The sequence below is a fragment of the Tamandua tetradactyla genome, chromosome 5 (genome assembly GCF_023851605.1).
Source record: "Tamandua tetradactyla isolate mTamTet1 chromosome 5, mTamTet1.pri, whole genome shotgun sequence".
NCBI lineage: Eukaryota > Metazoa > Chordata > Mammalia > Pilosa > Myrmecophagidae > Tamandua > Tamandua tetradactyla.
The window spans coordinates 64,981,532-65,003,205 of NC_135331.1; the positions used below are offsets into that span (position 1 = coordinate 64,981,532).

At 35.9% G+C, this 21,674-nt stretch overlaps 1 protein-coding gene across 9 annotated transcripts in view; it reads left to right on the forward strand.

Annotated features, from left to right (window-relative positions):
- Window positions 1-21,674, forward strand: part of LOC143682480 (uncharacterized) — a 77,116-nt gene that overhangs the window by 8,741 nt on the left and 46,701 nt on the right. For 4 of the 9 annotated variants that reach the window (XM_077159158.1, XM_077159157.1, XM_077159155.1 and 1 more), the window contains exons 3-6: window positions 2,801-2,894; window positions 8,287-8,384; window positions 10,508-10,650; window positions 19,279-19,476. In XM_077159158.1, coding sequence (XP_077015273.1) covers window positions 2,801-2,894; window positions 8,287-8,384; window positions 10,508-10,650; window positions 19,279-19,476 — 533 coding nt within the window. Of the gene's footprint in view, window positions 1-2,800; window positions 2,895-8,286; window positions 8,385-10,507; window positions 10,651-19,278; window positions 19,477-20,995; window positions 21,110-21,674 lie in introns of all 9 variants that reach the window. The other 5 variants (XR_013175155.1, XM_077159159.1, XM_077159156.1 and 2 more) reach the window with 5 other exon arrangements.

Sequence of the window (21,674 nt, forward strand, 5' to 3'; positions counted from 1 at the left end):
TAGATTCCCCTTTACCCAATGACATGTTTATAGAACCTACCTTATCTTATAATAAATAATTTTAATATATATATATAAAATATATATATAAGTCATATATGTATATGAGTTTCTTAAGAAGCCACCTACCTTTGTAAAGGTGTGTGTGTGGGGGGGAGGGGATGAACGACTGAGAGCTCAGTCTCAACTCAGAGAGGAAACAGGAAGCAGCGGAGGGGGTGGGGTGAAGGAGGGTAAACGGGAGAGGAAGAAAAGGTGAGTAGAAAAGATGATGACCACAAACAAAACGGCATTACTTCATTTTCCCTTTTAGTTCCGATTCTGTCTCTAGTCTAAGGTAGTTGATTTATTCACCTTTCTTTCTGGAATACCCTTTTTCTATAAGGTGGTTTTCTTCTGCCAAACTCAACTCTCTAACTTGTTCAAGTGGAATCAAACATACTCTTTCCTCCTTCTTATAGTTTATATTTGTTTCGCTCACTCCACTGGATTAAGATGAAATATGTCTGCCTTCGAAATTATAGACTGAGTTTTTCAAGCACAAATACCACATTTTATTGAATTTTTTATCTTCACTGACGAACTGAGTGAGTGCCTATCACCTAGTAGGAGTGCAATATATATCTTTGAATAAATGAGTGAAATGAAATGAATCTTCAAAAATATTTACTGAGCCAATGAATTAATCAGAATTAGAAAGGAGAAAAGAATGAAGTGTGATATAAATAGTCACCATTCCTTTAGGAGCAAACCATAATTGCACAAGTGCATCAAAGTGACATATTTGCATAGAAAGAAGTAAAGAAATGCAATGGCTAATTTTCTCACCATGTTGAAAGTCCCAAAAATAATAATATAACTCCTTGAAAAAAGCTAAAAAGATGTTTTTCCTTTTATATAAAATTAGATATCAATTGAAAAATGGAAATGATCCTCTCAATTACAGTTTTAACAGGTACTGTTTCTCTCTGGAATGCACCTCATTTAAATAGCATAAAGAGACAACGGGTGTGGTAACCCCACAGAATTTAATTTCCAGGATATTTTTATTCTGTGACAGAAGCAAGAAAATTGTTTCAAAACTTGGGCAAAGAACCTTCTGTGGAAATATAAACAGGACAACCAAGAATAGACCAAAAGCTATATTCTTCAATAACCTAACACTGGTTTTTACTTCTAGAAGATGAGCTAATTCTTTGAAAGAGTGTTAGTAAGAACTCAGAATATCTCAAGGAATTGCTGGAGCATTAACAATTTAGTGTTACAATCTATAAGATAGAGAACTTTTGTTACTGGTTCCATTGCTAAAATGAGGAGATGGGTATACTTACTGGAACAAAGAAGTCTTTCAGTAAGTAAATAAGCTAAAAGATCAAAGCTAAAGGATTTTTTTTAAAAAAAACCTCTTCCCAATTTATCTTGAGACAGCTTTTTAAAAAGTCTGCTCTACAGAATGAACTAAGTCTCAAGGACAGCTCCAGGAATAAAAGGCTCTAAGTTCCTGGACCAAGCAAACCAACCCCCCCAACCCCGCCCGGAAAAAAGGCTCTGCGACTTAGATGTCTAGGGACACACTATAATATAAGGGCCCTGTGTGTATTAGCGTATCAAAGGCTCTGAGAAGTCCTGCAATAAAGAGAAATGTTTAGCTTGGTTTAATCCAGAGCCTCATCAATTTATTTGGTAGTGGAAATGTTTTGTGCATTTGTATTAATCACCCAAATTTTACAGCTCAAGCAAAGCATAAGCCATGCTAAATGCTACTCCATGAGATGAGCTCCACTATTTCAAGCACTTTAATGGTGTTTCTTTAAATCAGATTTGTTTTTCTGTCTATATGTGCGGGTAACGCTGGTGGCGGAAGAATAAATCTATGGTGTTTGTATTTAACACAATATTCTTTTCCAAGTAATATGTCTGTTTTTCTCTTTTTTTTTACTGTTTCTGTTCATTCTTGAAACTACTATAAACGATGTAATTTATTGCTATCCTTGACTAACTACCACCTCAATCTGAGTAACAACGTAATAAATTTGCCGAAATTATTGATCTTAGCCCGTGTTGTAGTCGGTGATATACTTTCCAGAACAGGGAAGATGACCGGACCCAAAATATTTCATTGAACGCTGACTACACATTTTAAGAACAATGTAAAACAAATTGGAGCTCTGCCTCAGGAAATCATCAAGATATTTAAGGATTCATAAATGTGACCTGTGAGTAATAACTGAATGATCTAGGAGGAAGACGACAACTCTCGTCAAACACATGTGGAGGGATTTTTTTTTTTTTTTTTTTTTTTTTACATGGGCAGGCACTGGAATTGAACCCGGGTCTCCAGCATGGCAAGTGAGAGCTCTGCCTGCTGAGCCACCATGGCCTGCCTAGAATTCTTTTTCTAGTTTCAAAGGATAGAACTTGTACAAATTGGAACGTTAAAGGGATTATTTGGGGCCCATATACTGAAGAGCTCTTAACAATTACAAATGTTGTAAATTGGAATGAGATTCCTCATTAGACATTAAGATATTAAAGGACAATTTTTCAGGGGTGGCAGAAAATGAATTCATTCATGGATGCATATATTTATTCATGCTGCCATTTACCATCAAACATAAATGAGTTGCTGGTGTTGGGGATGCAAAGTTGAATAAAAATACCTAAATTAGATTGCAGGAAGATGATATCTATGCACATACCCTTAGCTGAATGTTTGGCTTGGACTTGCATTACATTTACACAGAAAAATAAATTAATTATATATTGCCAGATGATATTTCTCTTCTTTCTTACTTTAAAGCTTCCATCAGATTCTTTTAAGTACTTCACTTGGCACCAGTTAGAACAACATGACATTCAAGGAAGTCAACTGCATTGCCCGAGGGTGAGAGAAGGTAAAAGAACAAATATGTGTGTTCTTTGTTGATATGCTCTGGTTAATATTTTTTTAAAATCAATTAGGAGGCATTCATTGGAAAAACTAATTTGAAATTTCACTTTTCAAGTTCATAGAATTCATGATATACTGATTTCACCTTTAAAAACATGTTTTTAAAATATCTGATCATATAAATAGCACATGTTCAGTGTGAAATATTAGGAAAATAAAAAGATAAACAACCTATATGCTAACTATCCAGAAATAATTGTTGTAACTTTTATTTCCATCCAGCCTGTTTTGTAAAGCACATCTTTTTTTCTTTACAAATTTCTTTATGAAAATAAGAATACAAGAAACAAAAATTTTGTCTCTTGAATTTTCCATTTGCTATACTGTGAGAATTTCTTGCATGTCATTACCATTACCCAAAACATGCTTTTTCAAAGCTGCATAATTTTCCATCATATGGATATTATCGAATTTATTTGACCAATGCTGCTTGGAAATTTAGATTCTTTCCTGTATTTCCTGATCATAAATAACTTCAATGGGGGATTTTAAGCTGATTTAATTCTGCACTGATTTTAAAAAACAACAGAAGAGAATCAAAATAAAGCAGGTAGTAGCGTTTTCTATTTCATTATTCATTTTAAATTTGGTGGAATAACTAATGTTTTACTATTCCTTTTTCGCCTAATCAAATTTTCTAAGAGTACTAGTGTGACGGTTTGAAGAAATGTTATTTGCATTCGCTGATATACATAATGTTGATTTCTCGAAGCGATTTACAGTAGATTATAAACTCTTCGATGACAGCGACCATGCATTCCTCATGTATCTTTTTTTATACCCCATAATCTGATGGAATAATATTAGACGTGGTTCCTACTACAGTGGGTCTCTCATCTTTTTAATATATCAAATATCTTGGTTATCTTCCTTATACATGTACAGACTTGCAATAATACTATGATTTAGAAGAATTGGCTTTAGAAATATATCTTCTACCCCATTTCCTGCTGTCATTTTACCCACATGATGGCTTTCTTCTTTCAATCAAACTCAGTTTATCAAAAGAAGGGAATTCAGATAGCATTATTTTCTTAAACTTTAAGTAACATATGCTCTTATGTTTAACTATATAACTTCTATTTGCAACTAAACACTGATTCTTTTTTTTTTTTTATTAAAGAAGTTGTACGTTTACCAAAAAATCATGCATAAAAAACAGAGTACCCATACACCACCCTATTATTAACATCTCTCACTCATGGTACATTTGTTACAAGGGATGAAAGAATATTGTTACAATTGTACAATTAACTATAGTCCATGGTTTACATTAGGGTTCACTATCTGTGTTGTGCAGTCTTATGGCCTTAAAAAATTATTTTATCCTAATAACAAATATGTAATCTAAAACTTTCCCTTTTAACTCGTTCAAGAATATAATCCACTTTTAAATAATGTTCACAATGTTATGATTCCTTTTTTAAAAAATATTAGTAGATAGTACAAGTGGAGGAAATTAGGAGTTGCACTTTGGGGATCTTAGAATAATTTTCAAAGAAGGAGAAATAGCGGGCAATCAGGTGGAGGGACAACAGCAGAAGGGAGCATTTCCATGTCACAAATATAAGGAGTCTGTGAGCAAAAGGAAAAGAAACCTACTACCACTACTTCAGGGCTAAATGAGTCAGGGTTCAATTTGGTTCTCAAACTTGTGTGAGCAAATCCCCAGGACGTGTGCAAAATACAGATTCCCAGCTCCTATTCCCCCAAATCTGATTGAGTTAGTATGGAGTGGCCCTGGAATCTGCATCTGTAACAATTATCACAGGAGATCCTGCAGCAGTTGATGTGAGGGCTATACCATATGAAACAGTGGTTTAGGAGCTTTAGGGAGAGGAAGGGAGGGAATATATTTGAATAGGGAGTGAAAAGATTTATAAGAATAGGACGCAGGGTGGTGGGAATAATGGCCACCATAATCTTTTAGAGGCAAGAAGAAATGCTATTCTGAGAGCAAGTGGAGGGTTGAGGTTTAGAAGGAACTGCAGAACTGTGGAAATTGGAGATGACAAGAGTATAAAATGTGGGTATACACTGATGAGCATGTGTAAAGAGGATCTAAAGGCCTCTCTCCCTCCCTGTTCTAAGTGCCCAGACCCTGGGCTGAGGTCTGCACACAGTAGGACCAATGCCATGTACTGACCACAGTGGCCAGCCATGCAGAGGGCATTTTAGCTCTGCAGAAACAAAGGCAAATTTCCCTTCCACAGATCATTACCGACAGCAAGTTGCTGTCAAGTGATGAGTCATAAAATGAACAGAACATGATCTAGGGGATGGGAAATATTGAAAATTCCCATCATTTCACACCATGAAGAGAATTGATGTCCCTTGCTCTTTGCCCTTAATTTTAAGTTTATTTTGTGTGTTAGAGAACAAGTGTTTCTCAAAAGCATTCCGAAAACAACTGCTCTCTATTTCGATTGGAACCTGAAACACCCATCAAAACTACTTCAGTTGACCTCAGTTGCCCCAGTTGTACATACAGAAAGAGTTCTTGAGGAAAGGAAAGTTTATCCGGTGTGTGGTAAACAGCAATTTCCCAAGGCTTTGATTGTTAGAGCAGGTCTGACTTAACTTCTCCCAATTAAATGAAGCAAAGTGCAAACTCTTGGCAGAATTTTCTTCTTTTAGAAAATACATTCTTTCTCTTTGAATATCCGCCCACAAGTTAATTCAATGATGGCTGTCACGAATTACAAATCCAATGAGGGGACAAAGAACAAGCTCAGACATGCAGGTGAGAGCCAACCGCATGGGGCTGTCAAATATTCCAGAATGAACTTTTCAGCTGCTAAGATAGATCTTCAATTACCAACCAAGTCTGAATGAAAAGGAGAACCTGATTTAATACAACTCCTCACAGGAGAAGTGACCTTTGGTTTCCAATGTCAAAGAAATCTTTAAAAGTTCTTTGAAAAGAAATAATTAAAAGAACAAAAGATTGATAGAACTCAAACAAACAATACAGAGCAGAGTTTGTTAACTCTGGGGTATCTATTGCAGAGAAAAGGCTGCTAAATTTGGGAGGGGAGTTTAAAGACAATACATGATTAGGTGATAACTCAAATTTTTCCAACCCTGTGATTTTGAACATCAGTCATCCTAATCGATTAAGAAGATAATTTCGCAATGAAGATATTTTTTTGTGAATGGCCTGGGATGGTACTGCCTCAAGGTCAGGTGCTTTCCTGGGTGGCAATGGTATAATTCAAGATCAAGAAAATGCTTCAAAGGTCACAGTACAATTTATCCTCAGTGAAAGAACTGAACCTGGTGAAAGAACTGATGTTTGAGTCAAAATAATGAAACATTGAACTCTTTCTCTTGTTGCTTTTCATAACTCCTTCACAAGCAGACTCAAAATCTCCCATCATCTCCCAGGTAAACCTACCACAAAGGCAAAATGTGTTCTTGATGTCTTCGGGATCCTTTTCTGTGTTCTCTCCACCTTTAAATAAGAGGAACCATGCATCCCAGAAAGATGGATTGGGGGAAATGTGTACAAATGCTAGCTACCAGGTGTGACTAATAGAAATAACAAAAATACTAAAGTTGGGAGGAAATTGAAAATCATTTAGTTTAGGACTATTTTCAGGGACCTGGTTGATATCATACAACAGTGAAGTTTGCTTGGGATAATACAATAAGATTGTAGGGGTCTATGCCAACAGGAAACTTTTAAACCATGGGCTGATTTAAAAGTTTTAAAAACCAATATTTTTATAGAGCACTATGCACTTTGAACATTTTCTCACCAAATTCAGCCCATTTTGGACCCTTGGGTCAAGACTTCCCTGTAGTTTTTCACACGTGGAGAAGTGAAACTCAAGAAACTAAAATTACTCATCTGTCACAGATCACCAAATTCCTAGTACCAAGTCCAGACTGGAAACAGCATTTCCTTTCCCTAACCCTGGAATTTTTGGACAAACCTTTGGAGGACAGTGAGGCTGTAAAACAGTGGGAAAAGAGTTTGAGAAAGGAGATTGGGATCAAATTGTAAAAAGTCTTGCTTGACAAAGCTAAGGTTTTCCATCTTATTTGGTAGTCAATGAAAAGTTTCTGAAATGTTTCGAGTAGATGAGCTAGATAATAAAAATTTTGTTTTAGGAAGGCTGGGTAACAATTTGTGTCATTTATATTGGAGAAGAGAAGACTACAGGCAGGGAAATCCAAGAGAAAGTAGTTTTAGTCTAGGTAGGGAGACCTGAAAGTCTAGGCATTAAATAGAAAGGGACAGATTTGCTCAAGGACAAAATAGGACTGAGTGGCTAATTGACTGGAGAAACAAAAGGAAGAGAGAGCCAGGAGTGACTTCGAGATTCCCAAAGAGGAAATTATATGAATAATTACACCATTATATTGGTGATTTTTCTCACTTGTCTGGGCTAGAAATAATTTGTGTAGGGTTTGAAGGTTAACTCTACATATTGACTTTTTCTTCAGTTAATAGAAGTCATTTCTCTTCCCCTTTAATTATGCAAAAAAATCATCAAATTATCTCTGAACTTCAAAATATATGCTCAAACTTTAAAGTACTCCAATAAAAAATGCAGACATATATTTTCACTATCAGATTTTCTCCAGTAACATCTTGAATTAGATTTAAATTTTAAAAATAAGTATGTTGATGAAAATTTGAGTTAAAACTAACTCATGATTATCTGTAGAAACCTAAGCCATTAGATAGCACAAATATGAGCAAATGAGATCAAAATAATCCACCCTAATTTTTTCCCCAATAACTGTACTCAAGTTATTGCAAACTATGTTAAAAAAAGGAAAAACAGATGAAAAAGGAATCAAGTTGCTGGTTAGCATTCAATATTTTTTCTCTCTTGTATAACGCATCTTGTGATGAGAGGGAGAGGGGGCAAGCCCATCAGAAATGTTCCTAAGGCTTCCTGAGGTAGGAGGAGAAGCAAGGGAAATGCATGGTTTAAACATTTCATTATCATCTCTTGATTAATTTATTATTGTCAATGCCTATGAATCTGATTTAGTGGTTTTCAAATTAAAGGTTTAGCTTCATTCCATTTGGAAGACGTGAGGGGAAAGTTATTTAGCAAATTTCAGGAAAGATGATTTCCAACAATTTGAAAGTGGACAATGTGACAAAATCCAGATCCCTCCCAAACCCCCAACCCTCCTACAACCAGATCAGGCAGGCAGGAGCCTGTCATATCACATTTTGTTATGCTCACACGATGTGCTCTCCTCCGTCCTGGCATCTAGTGGAAGTTTAAAACCACTGGCCAAATAGCAAGTAAGGATATCAATCCTGCCTCCCTAAACCTACTTCAAAGATCTCACTTTGACATTTCTGCCAGGACCCTCTGAAGAAGAGTGTGTCTTGCCTTCAAGGAAAAGAGTCCTGGAAAAAAGCAAATGGGAAACATGGCTACAAGAAAACTGGGAGGACTGCACGGTGAGAGCTTAAAAGAAAACAATCCTATTTTTCTCATTGATTAAATTAATATCCCTTTTCTAAAGAACCTTTACCAGCATAAATACCAACATTTAAACATCTCTTTAGAACTTTCTCTAAAATTAGCGGTATCTCCATCTCTCTTTTTTTTTTCCCTCCCTCTTATCATGACCTGTTACTTATATCTTCTAAATTTTAGTTTATTCTGATGTGACTGAACTTGGGAAAAGGTCTAGAATAGTTAGGAACAATGAAATTGTTCCTGTTGATAATAAAAAGTCAAATGTTTGACAAAATCCATATTGAATTTATAATGCACATTTGCCCATAGGTCACACAGCTTGTTAGTGATGGAAATAGCATACTGTTTTCCAGATGAGTACTTTTTTTGTTAAAATTAATAATAAATTATTGATATGTAACAGATGGATATATTCTACATAAAAAGATTAAAACCATATACTTAAGGCTGAAGTTTCCTTTAATCTTCACTCCCATGACTCATTGGAAAAGTAATTATTTTGGTGTATATTAACATTCATTCTTGGTAACTCCTATTTAAATGCTAGGTATAAAATTCAAGAATAGCTAATAAACTGTAATACATTGTATCCAGGCCAGACTACATATGAAAATTTGCAATTCTCTAATTATCCATGTGGTTTTACACGTTTTCATATTTTACTGAGCATTTGTGCTTTTCCTCTGTGACTTGACTTATGTCATTTGCTTATTTGTCTATTGGTTTTTTTTCCTTTTTCATATTTCTGAGTTCCATGTGTAATCTGTATTCTAATTCTTGATTCATTAAAATCATTGCAAAAGGTTCCATGGTATTTTATGAAAATGAAAGCTTTTCATTTTGATGTCAAGCCAATGCTTTTTCTGTAATACCATGCTGCCTTTCAAATAAATTCTCCAAACTTTATTTTCTAGTTTATAATGGAACATTTTAGAAAACAGCATTGATTGTAATAGTCATAGTTGATGCCATAAAACTCATCAAATTTTAAGAATTGATCCAAAGTAGTAACTTCATATACCTGCAAGCAAACCTAATACACTCAGACAAAACAAGGCACAGTCATCCTCTATGGGAGAGTGGATGATTAGGTACATGGAAGACATTTCTTTGTACAAGCCAACACAGTGGCCCTTTTCTGCCAGAGCCTCCCTTACCAAGTAGAAAATGCATGCAGTAGTAATCCTAGCAAAACAAGCCAAATAGATGAACTATTTTCATAAGAGGGTGATGGGCAAACCCCAGCATAATCAAATGACTACTCTTCTGTGGATCATACTCTGTTGAAACTTTTTTGTGCTTTGTCTTCTAGATTCCTCATATGACTCTTAGGTAGCTTTTATACTCCTGGAAAATGGAACTAATGCAAATTGTGTAATGCATAATGTCTAAAAATTTCAATATATTAATGATGGTCCTAAAGATAAAGATATGGACATTGCCTTAAGAATAGTAAATTATTTTGCTTCAGAATTTTTAAAGGAAGATTCTCATTTCATTTGGTAATATTTATGGGCAGAACTTGATGGCAAAATTGTGGAAATCAAAACATTGTGCTGACATTTAGAAGTAGAGTTTATACCATCTGCTGCTGAAAGTGGTTTTAGTTTCTTCTACATCAAGTTCGTATTAAAAGGAAAAATTAAATATCCACTCTCTTTGAAATATTTCCAAGTCATTTTGGGTTTTTTTTCCCTATTTAAAGTAAAATCATAGTTTTTATCTTGCGAGTAGTGTTACCTTACTCCACAATTCCTATAAATCTGATTACTGAATATTTCCAAATGAGGCTGATGATAAACTAATGAATTAAACCAGTCGTTTTGAAATAGAGGTTTATTTCCCCCCATTTGTCACTGCTAGAGAATTTTAGAATTTGTTTGAGAGTTTTTTTTTTAACTCCCTAATCCTTGTATGCCACCCAATACTTCTTTGAGAATTGCTGGAACATAATTGTGAGTGTTTGGATGTATGAATATTAACAAGACAAAAAAAAAAGAGGATTAAAACTATATGTTTTAATAATACATACATTTTTAATAAATATTTTTAGAAGTTGACAAAGAATTTGCTTTTTTCTTCTCACTTGTTTTTCCTTCAGAATTTGAACATTTCGTTTCAGGATTTGGGGGATCCTTATCAAGTTGAAAATTTTAACAGGATCCTTCGAAGACTAATTCAAGTCCAAACCCTCTGGTTAGTGGATAATTCTCTGGTGGATTTAAGTGCCATAAAATTGCCAAGGTATCTGCCTCCCAGTATGTCCAGCTATTAAGTTCAAGTTTAATCTTTACTCTCTGGATATGTTTGACATTTGTCTATATGTATTGTTATGCCTCATGTGGTCAGATCTTAAATTCTGTTAAAGCAAACAGAATTTTGCATAACAAAATGTCCCACTTTTGATGGAAAATCTGTTCTTTTCCAAACTAATATGTTTAGTATTGATTTTTAGAGAAGTAATTTGTAATCATGGAGCCCTATTGGCACAATAGCTTGCCATTTTCCTTGTGTTATAAACTGGCAAAAAAACAATTACATTACATATACGTCATAGTTGTAAGATAGTAATTTTTTTGCCAGTCATAGTTATTGATAATCTGCTGGGAAAGATCCTACAAGGCAGTTTGAGAAGCCAAAGCTAACTATACAAGTTATATAGTTGTATATATCATGTCAAAAGTCTTGGCTTCAGGGTTATGTTCTAATGGAGGTGATTGATGAGCAGATCAGTGACAGAAATAGTTAAAATATTGCCATGGATCCTTCTCTCCCAAGGATCCCAAACAGCTGGTATTAAAAATAACCAGCCTCTTTGCTCAAGATTACCTGAGAGCCCTTTCTATGCAGAGCTGACATCTGCCTCACCAGGCAGGGTGGGTATGTGGTATGAGCTTTAGGAGAAAGGTGAGAGGCAGAGTTCCTCAGGAGTGAATAAGGAGATGAAGTGAATTAAACATCCGTAAGTAGGAAGGATAAACTCTGGAACACAGGTTAAGATACCTCTCAGAGCTTGGGCTGAGATAGGGTAACAGAAAGAGACCATTGTAGCTGTACATGAGAGGAAATTAGCTGGACAGAGGAAGTGTCAGGATGTGTCATGTGTCTTGGTATCCTCAACTTTGGTAATTTTCAAAGCCCTTTCAAAACCTGAGATTTGCTTGCATACTATGTGAATTGACCTAATATTGTTCTTAAATGTCTAATTTTAAAATGCCTAAAAAATTTCAAGAGAAATTTACATCACTCCATAATTTTAAAAAATCAGTAGCAGTTGATGTTGATTCATTTAGTAAATCTGATTTAGGTAAGGGGAACAATAAGGATGCATTAGTTCTAGTTTTCCAATACACAATGAACTAAGCATACTACAAAAAATTATAATGAGGGAGCGGGGCCAAGATGGCGGCTTAGTAAGGTACGCACGTCTTAGTTCCTCCTCCAGAGCAACTACTAGGTGACCAGAAACAGTGCAGAACAGCTCCCGGGGCCATGGCAGGGACCGGACACACAGCGTACCCAAGTCTGGACTGGCTGGACCGGCTGCGAGACTCCACTGCGGTGAGCTCCCCGAGCGGTGCGCGCTTCCCCGGGCCGCAGCAGCTGGCGGCCAGCCCCCCTCTCTTGTGGGCGGCTTCCTGGACTGGCTATGAGTCTCAGATCAGGGGGTTCCCCAAGCCGCAGCGGCCGGTGACTGGTACCCCTACCCCACAGGTGGCTTTCCGGTCCGGTGGTGAGTCCCGGATCAGCAAATTCCCCAATCCGCGGCAGCCGGCGACCAGCACCCCTCCCCCACAGGCGGCTGCCTGGAAGGAGAGGAGGGAGTTTCTGACAGTGGCAGGGACTGGGTCCAACCAAACACCAATAGTGGCATTAATAAAAGAGACACAACATCTTTTGCTGGCGGGACCCGCAGACAGACAAGTGCCACATACTGGGCAGGATAAAAAAAAACAGAGCCCACAGACTTCACAGGAAAATATTTCAACCTGCTGGGTCTCACACTCAGGGAAATCTGATTAAATGTCCAGACGCCAGCAAAAAATAACATTTCACACCAGGAAAATTGAAGATATGGCCCAGTCAAAGGAACAAACCAATAGTTCAAATGAGATACAGGAGCTGAGACAACTAATTCTGAATATACGAACAGAAATGGAAAACCTCTTCAAAAACCAAATCAATAAATTGAGGGAGGACATGAAGAAGGCAAGGGATGAACAAAAAGAAGAAATGGAAAGTCTGAAAAAACAAATCACAGAACTTATGGGAATGAAAGATACAGTAGAAGAGATGAAAAAAACAATGGAAACCTAAAATGGTAGATTTCAAGATACAGAGGTTAGAATTAGTGAACTGGAGGATGGAACATCTGAAATCCAAAAAGAAACAGAAACTATAGGGAAAAGAATGGAAAAATTTGAGCAGGGGCTCAGGGAATTGAATGATAATATGAAGCGCACAAATATACGTGTTGTGGGTATCCCAGAAGGAGAAGAGAAGGGAAAAGGAGGAGAAAAACTAATGGAAGAAATTATCACTGAAAATTTCCCAACTCTTATGAAAGACCTAAAACTACAGATCCAAGAAGTGCAGCGCACCCCAAAGAGAATAGATCCAAATAGGTGTTCTCCAAGACACTTACTAGTTAGAATGTCAGAGGTCAAAGAGAAAGAGAGGATCTTGAAAGCAGCAAGAGAAAAACAATCCATCACATACAAAGGAAACCCAATAAGACTATGTGTAGATTTCTCAGCAGAAGCCATGGAGGCAAGAAGAAAGTGGGATGATATATTTAAATTACTAAAAGAGAAAAACTGCCAACCAAGAATTCTATATCCAGCAAAATTGTCCTTCAAAAATGAGGGAGAAATTAAAACATTTTCAGACAAAAAGTCACTGAGAGAATTTGTGACCAAGAGACCAGCTCTGCAAGAAATACTAAAGGGAGCACTAGAGTTAGATATGAAAAGACAGAAGAGAGAGGTATGGAGAAGAGTGTAGAAAGAAGGAAAATTAGATATGATATATATAATACAAAAGGCAAAATGGTAGAGGAAAGTATTACCTGAACAGTAATAACACTAAATGTTAATGGACTGAATTCCCCAATCAAAAGACATAAACTGGCAGAATGGATTAAAAAACAGGATCCTTCTATATGCTGTCTACAGGAAACACATCTTAGACCCAAAGATAAACATAGGTTGAAAGTGAAAGGTTGGGAAAAGATATTTCATGCAAATAACAACCAGAAAAGAGCAGGAGTAGCTATACTAATATTCAACAAATTAGACTTCAAATGTAAAACAGTTAAAAGAGACAAAGAAGGATACTATCTACTAATAAAAGGAACAATTAAACAAGAAAACATAACAATCATAAATATTTACGCACCGAATCAGAATGCCCCAAAATACGTGAGGAATACACTACAAATACTGAAAAGGGAAATAGACACATCTACCATAATAGTTGGAGACTTCAATTCCCCACTCTCATCAATGGACAGAATATCTAGACAGAGGATCAGTAAAGAAACAGAGAATTTGAATATTACAATAAATGAGCTAGACTTAACAGACATTTATAGGACATTACACCCCACAGCAGCAGGATACACCTTTTTCTCAAGTGCTCATGGATCATTCTCAAAGATAGACCATATGCTGGGTCACAAAGCAAGTCTCAACAAATTTAAAAAGATTGAAATCATGCACAACACTTTCTCAGATCATAAAGGAATGAAGTTGGAAATCAACAATAGGCAGAGTGCCAGAAAATTCACAAATACGTGGAGGCTCAACAACACACTCTTAAACAACCAGTGGGTCAAGGAAAAAATTACAAGAGAAATTAGTAAATATCTCGAGGCGAATGAAAATGAAAACACAACATATCAAAACCTGTGGGACGCAGCAAAGGCAGTGCTAAGAGGGAAATTTGTTGCCCTAAATGCCTATATCAGAAAAGAAGAAAGGGCAAAAATTCGGAAATTAACTGTCCACTTGGAAGAACTGAAGAAAGAACAGCAAACTAACCCCAAAGCAAGCAAAAGGAAAGAAATGACAAAGATTAGAGCAGAAATTAATGAAATTGAGAACATGAAAACAATAGAGAAAATCAAGACCAGAAGTTGGTTCTATGAGAAAATCAATAAGATTGATTGGCCCTTAGCAAGACTGACAAAAAGAAGAAGAGAGAGGACGCAAACAAATAAGATCAGAAATGGAAGAGGAGACATAACCACTGACTTCACAGAAATAAAGAAGGTAATAACAGGATACTATGAACAATTTATGTTAATAAACACAACAATGTAGATGAAATAGGCAAGTTCCTAGAAAGGCATGAACAACCAACTTTGACTCAAGAAGAAATAGATGATCTCAACAAACCAATCACAAGTAAAGAAATTGAATCAGTCATTCAAAAACTTCCCAAAAAGAAAAATCCAGGACCAGACAGCTTCATATGTGAATTCTACCAAACATTTCAGAAAGAATTAATACCAACCCTGCTCAAACTCTTCAAAAAAATTGAAGTGGAGGGAAAGCTACCTAATTCATTCTATGAAGCCAACATCACCCTCATACCAAAACCAGGCAAAGATATTACAGAAAAAGAAAACTACAGACCAATCTCTCTAATGAACATAGATGCAAAAATCCTCAACAAAATTCTAGCAAATCGAATCCAGCAACACATTAAAAGAATTATACATCATGACCAAGTAGGATTCATCCCAGGTATGCAAGGATGGTTCAACATAAGAAAATCAATTAATGTAATACACCATATCAACAAATCAAAGCAGAAAAATCACATGATCATCTCAATTGATGCAGAGAAGGCATTTGATAAGATTCAACATCCTTTCCTGTTGAAAACACTTCAAAGGATAGGAATACAAGGGAACCTCCTTAAAATGATAGAGGGAATATATGAAAAACCCACAGCTAATATGATCCTCAATGGGGAAAAATTGAAAACTTTCCCCCTAAGATCAGGAACAAGACAAGGATGTCCATTATCACCACTGTTATTCAACATCATGTTGGAGGTTCTAGCCAGATCAATTAGACAAGAAAAAGAAATACAAGACATCAAAATTGGAAAGGAAGAAGTAAAACTATCACTGTTTGCAGATGATATGATACTATACGTCGAAAACCCTGAAAAATCCACAGCAAAACTACTAGAGCTAATGAATGAGTACAGCAAAGTAGCAGGTTACAAGATCAACATTCAAAAATCTGTAGTGTTTCTATACACTAGCAATGAACAAGCTGAGGGGGAAATCAAGAAACGAATTCCATTTACAATTGCAACTAAAAGAATAAAATACTTAGGAATAAATTTAACTAAAGAGACAAAAGACCTATACAAAGAAAACTACAAGAAACTGTTAAAAGAAATCACAGAAGACCTAAATAGATGGAAGGGCATACCGTGTTCATGGATTGGAAGACTAAATATAGTTAAGATGTCAATTCTACCTAAATTGATTTACAGATTCAACACAATACCAATCAAAATCCCAACAACTTACTTTTCAGAAATAGAAAAACCAATAAGCAAATTTATCTGGAAGGGCAGGGTGCCCCGAATTGCTAAAAGTATCTTGAGGAAAAAAAACGAAGCTGGAGGTTTCACGCTGCCTGACTTTAAGGCATATTATGAAGCCACAGTGGTCAGAACAGCATGGTACTGGCATAAAGATAGATATATCGACCAATGGAATCGAATAGAGTGCTCAGATATACACCCTCTCATCTATGGACCTTTGATCTTTGATAAGGCAGTCAAGCCGAGTCACCTGGGACAGAACAGTCTCTTCAATAAATGGTGCCTAGAGAACTGGATATCCATATGCAAAAGAATGAAAGAGGACCCGTATCTCACACCCTATACAAAAGTAAACTCCAAATGGATCAAAGATCTAAACATTAGGTCTATGACCATAAAACAGTTAGGGGAAAATGTAGGGAGATATCTTATGAAACTTAAAATTGGAGGCGGTTTTATGGACCTTAAACCTAAAGCAAGAGCACTGAAGAAAGAAATAAATAAATGGGAGCTCCTCAAAATTAAACACTTTTGTGCATCAAAGAACTTCATCAAGAAAGTAGAAAGCCTACACAATGGGAGACAATATTTGGAAATGACATATCAGATAAAGGTCTAGTATCCAGAATTTATAAAGAGATTGTTCAACTCAACAACAAAAAGACAGCCAATCCAATTACAAAATGGGAAAAAGACTTGAACAAACACCTCTCAGAAGAGGAAATACAAATGGCCAAAAGGCACATGAAGAGATGTGCAATGTCCCTGGCCATTAGAGAAATGCAAATCAAAACCACAATGAGATATCATCTCACATCCACCAGAATGGCCATTATCAAGAAAACAGAAAATGACAAGTGCTGGAGAGGATGCGGAGAAAGAGGCATGCTTATCCACTGTTGGTGGGAATGTCAAATGGTGCAACCACTGTGGAAGGCAGTTTGGCGGTTCCTCAAAATGCTGAATATAGAATTGCTATACGACCCAGCAATAACATTGCTAGGTATCTACTCAGAGGACTTAAGGGCAAAGACACAAATGGACATTTGCACACCAATGTTTATAGCAGTGTTATTTACAATTGCAAAGAGATGGAAACAGCCAAAATGTCCATCAACAGACGAGTGGGTAAACAAACTATGGTATATACATACGATGGAATATTGTGCAGCTTTAAGACAGAATAAACTTATGAAGCATGTAATAACATGGATGGACCTAGAGAACATTATACTGAGTGAGACTAGCCAAAAACTAAAGGACAAATACTGTATGGTCCCACTGATGTGAACCGACATTCGAGAATAAACTTGGAATATGTCATTGGTAACAGAGACCATCAGGAGATAGAAATAGGGTAAGATAATGGGTAATTGGAGCTGAAGGGATACAGACTGTGCAAGAAGACTGGATACAAAAACTCAGAAATGGACAGCACAATACTACCTAATTGTAATGTAATTATGTTAAAACACTGAATGAAGCTGCATCTGAGGTATAGTTTTTTTTTCTTTTTTCTTTTTTTTATTTTTTTCTCTCTATTATCGTTTTATTTCTTTTCCTGTTGTCTTTCTATTTCTTTTTCTAAATCGATGCAAATGTACTAAGAAATGATGAATATGCATCTACGTGATGATATTAAGAATTACTGATTGTATATGTAGAATGCAATGATTTCTAAATGTTGTGTTAGTTAATTTTTTTAATTAATAAAAAAATGACAAAAAAATTATAATGAGCACATATGTCTATAGCATATTAACACTGAATTAGAAGATCATTACTTGGAGTATCTGAATTTGACTTAAGATCAGTACATTTTTCAAATCTTTGCTACCTTAAGTAAAAAAGAAAACACCACAATCCTTAAAAAAATAAAATTAAAAAAAAAACTTCAACCAGCTCTATTATCCTCTAGATGGATTCCTGTTCCTTCTTATTTCTTTAGAAATAGGATATATAATATGCAATAGAACAATTGTCAAATCAATGTGTCAAGGGAGAAAAAAAAAAAAGAAATCGAAGCATGCACATTCATAGCTTCCTTCCCTTCTTTTCCAGAGAAATTTGTTTCAAACTGTCCACGTGGTTTTGCTGCCTCCCCCCACCCCACTATTAACATTTTCCAACTGATTGGGGTTACCTGTGATTGGGTGATTCTGAGAGACTTGAAGGATAATAGGATATGCATTAAAAAGTGAGAGAGTGACTAGCAGATCAGAAAAGAAAAGATTTGAGAGGAGATTTCGAGTCAGAGGGAAGGAAAAAAGAGTCTGGCACTGCATGGGAAGGGTTGGAGATTAGGAGCTCACATGGTCATCAAGTGTTCCTAAGACTATGGGCAACATGGAAAAGAGCAGAAGTCAAAGTGATCAGAGACTGATGTAAAACATGCTTAGGGAAAAGATCTGGAAGGAAACACAGGAAAATGAAAATAATAGATGTGAACAAATCGCAATGAAACTTGGGTGTGTTAAATCTGAATCCTCTTTTCTAATGAGCAGAATGGAAATCTTCTCTCTGAATAGCACCATCTTTACCTTTAATAATTATTTATCCAATGTCTTTATGGGACCTGGATTTCTCTTTGGCTATTAAATCCCAATTTATACATAAAGGAATATTTCCTTAAGGCAAGGTGTCAGTGATGGATTTTGAGTTACATTCTCCATTCGCACAGATTCTTGCACAATTGTGGTTTCAAGGCAAACATATTGAGAGGCACTATTTATCAAGGAAATGTATTCAACTTAAATGCTTAACATACTTTTCTTCTCCTAAGGATACCTTTTAGTTTTCTTTTATATAAAAGGCTATTTTCCTGATTTAAAATGCTATTTTCTTAATATAGGAATTTTTTAAAGCAGCAAAGTAGAAAGAAAGCAAGAAAAATATAATATCACCACTTAAAGCAATACTCACTCTTCACAGGTTATTAGGCTTCTATATGTGCAATTTTACGTTACTGAGATCATGTGTAACCATTCATGCTTTCCTTCAGGACATAATGAGAATCCAGTATGGGCCAGATATTATCTGAGATACTAAATATATCCATTGGGAAAGAAAACAGATTCCCATACTCAGCGAGCTTACAGTTGCGTGTATCCCGCTTGTTTTCTCTTAATATTTTAATATTAACATTTCTCTTTTTACAAACCACATTTTTAGAATACATCACTCCCACTCTCTTGATGGGTTATGATCTCAGTGAGGAATGCTAGCCCTTTGCCCTTTGTGAGATTGGTGCCTAACCATCCTCTTTAGGAGATGGATGACGAGATATTTATATTTTGTACCCAGCTGCAGAGTTTTAAATATGAACAAAAACCATCTTACATCTTTCAAACAATTGCCAAAGATATCTCAGATACAGCATTTGTCTTTGGCTGAAAACCACATTGAGACTCTAATGGGACTCTCCAGTTTACGGTGCACTCCCATAGAATCCATTGTCCTCAAGAGGAACCCTTGTGAATTTCACCAAAATTACAGGAAACGGTAAGTCCCCAAATACTATGTCATCTTTTGTACCTCACTGAGTGTCAAACTTGTAGCAGTTCTCTCCTTTATATTCATTCAGCAAATATTTGTCTTGCTTGCTTATGTGCTGAACACTTAACAACTCTAGTCTCACCGAAAAAACTAGTCTTTTTCTAGAATCTTTAATATACTCTTTATGCTTTTTGCTGATTTGTTATGACTGGCCAGTGCTTCTCCTGCAATGCAACTTTATATAAGCAAAATATTTCATCTAGATTTTTAAATCTTATGCATTAATATATGTTTAACAAGTATTGCCTCTTTTAACCTCTAAACTTACATTCCTAGCAAGTTCCATATGACAATCTCATAAGTTGTTTTTTCTCTGGTTTTATTTTCACTCCTTTGGTCCACAAGGCATCATTAAGTGAATACAAGGAGGTAATTGACTCAGTCTTCTCCAGTGTTTGACAGTGTTTGTAAACATGCCAAGAATAAACTATTTTTATTCCTTTGTCACTACTGGGAACATATCTAATCATAATAGTGGACTCAAAACAATGTTGAAGTGTGCACTAAGTATTTCATACTTGTTTTTTCTTCAGCCAGTTCCCAGCACCACCATAAGTGTACTTATGGGGGTTAGAAGTTCAAAAATAAGCACCTGAGTTCTAGAATCTGTATCTGACACCCCATGATCTCAGGTTATTACACCTCTTAGTTCTGTCCTACGAAAGGTTAGGTCATCTCTAGCGTCCATTCCAACTCTAAGACTGTAGTTCTTCATGTACAAGCTATTTCATGAAAAGACATCATTTCACCCCCCCCCCCCCCCTTTTCTCACACCATCATTTTCCTATGACAGCAGCTAAGCTCCAGAGATCTATATAATATTAGGCTCTTAAACCCCTGGTGGACAATGAAAAATTGTCAAAATAAAAATTCTAATCTCTGTTGTTATTGCATAAATCTCACTACTGCAATTGCCCCCCCTAGGACTATGCAGCCTGAAAGCACGATTTCACGTTCTGTGATAATAAATTCTCAAATTGCTTTTGCATAACAGTGAAAACTAGCAGTCCATTACTTTAATATTGAACTAAAATTTAACCATAATAATGTTTTGAAGTTTAGAATTACTTTCCCCACAGTCAGAGGAGATTTGGCTGGCTATCTCTACAACATTCCTTTCAAAAAGCACATGGCCTAAGCATAGGGATAATTTATTTGTGTTATATTTCAGTTTTGTTAATTTATAAGTGGGACTTTATAAAACATTTTGGTCCCAGCTCAGTCACTTGCCTCTTTTCAAAGGATGCCTTACAACAATACTAAGATTAATTGTCTGAAATCTGATATGCCCTGAAGTTTGACTATAAATCTGTCTTCAAAATCCATGCTGTGGTATGGAGTTATGTGAGAAAGAAGAATTTAATGCAGTCCTATTTTTCCAGTATTAACTCTCTTGGATTGGGTCCGAGGTGGATATATAATGACTTCAGGCTGTAAAAAAGCCATGTTATATTGATTTACACAGTACAGGTTTTCTTTGAACATGAAGATGTGGTCATTTTGAAGGATGAGGAAAGGATTTAAGCATCCATTCATGCTGAGGAACTCTGCTGATGTCACAAGTTCATCCAAACTTGGGGTCAGTTACCTGGCAAAAAAATCTACATTTTGAAGATTATAAGAACATTCATTCTGTCACTGATTAGCTTTGTGTCAAGAATTTGGGCCAAACCTTCAATGACTGCTTACACTATGCTCAGAATGTTGTGTCTTTTTTCTTTCTTTTTTTTTTTTTTAAGTATAAGCTTTTCTTCTTACCAAGAATTGTGACTCTTTCCCTTCCACCATTGTTTCAGATTCTCCAATAAGAAGACAGCACAGCTCAAAATAGAAAGGACTTAGTGGTTAGAACTAATAGTCTAAGTCCTGGTAGGTAGAGGGAAGCCATATTTCCTGGAACACCCAAAGGCAAATCCTTGACCTTTCTCCAAAAATTGATGAGATCCTAGTTCACAATAGCCTGATTTTTTCCTATTCTATTTCATTTATTTTTTTCATTTTTAATAACTTTTTAATTGTATAGTATAACATATATACAAAGCAAAGAAATAAAAAAGCAATAGTTTTCAAAGTACTCTTCAACAAGTAGTTATAGGAAAGATCTCAAAGTTTGTCATGGGCTACCATATGATCCTCTCAGGTTG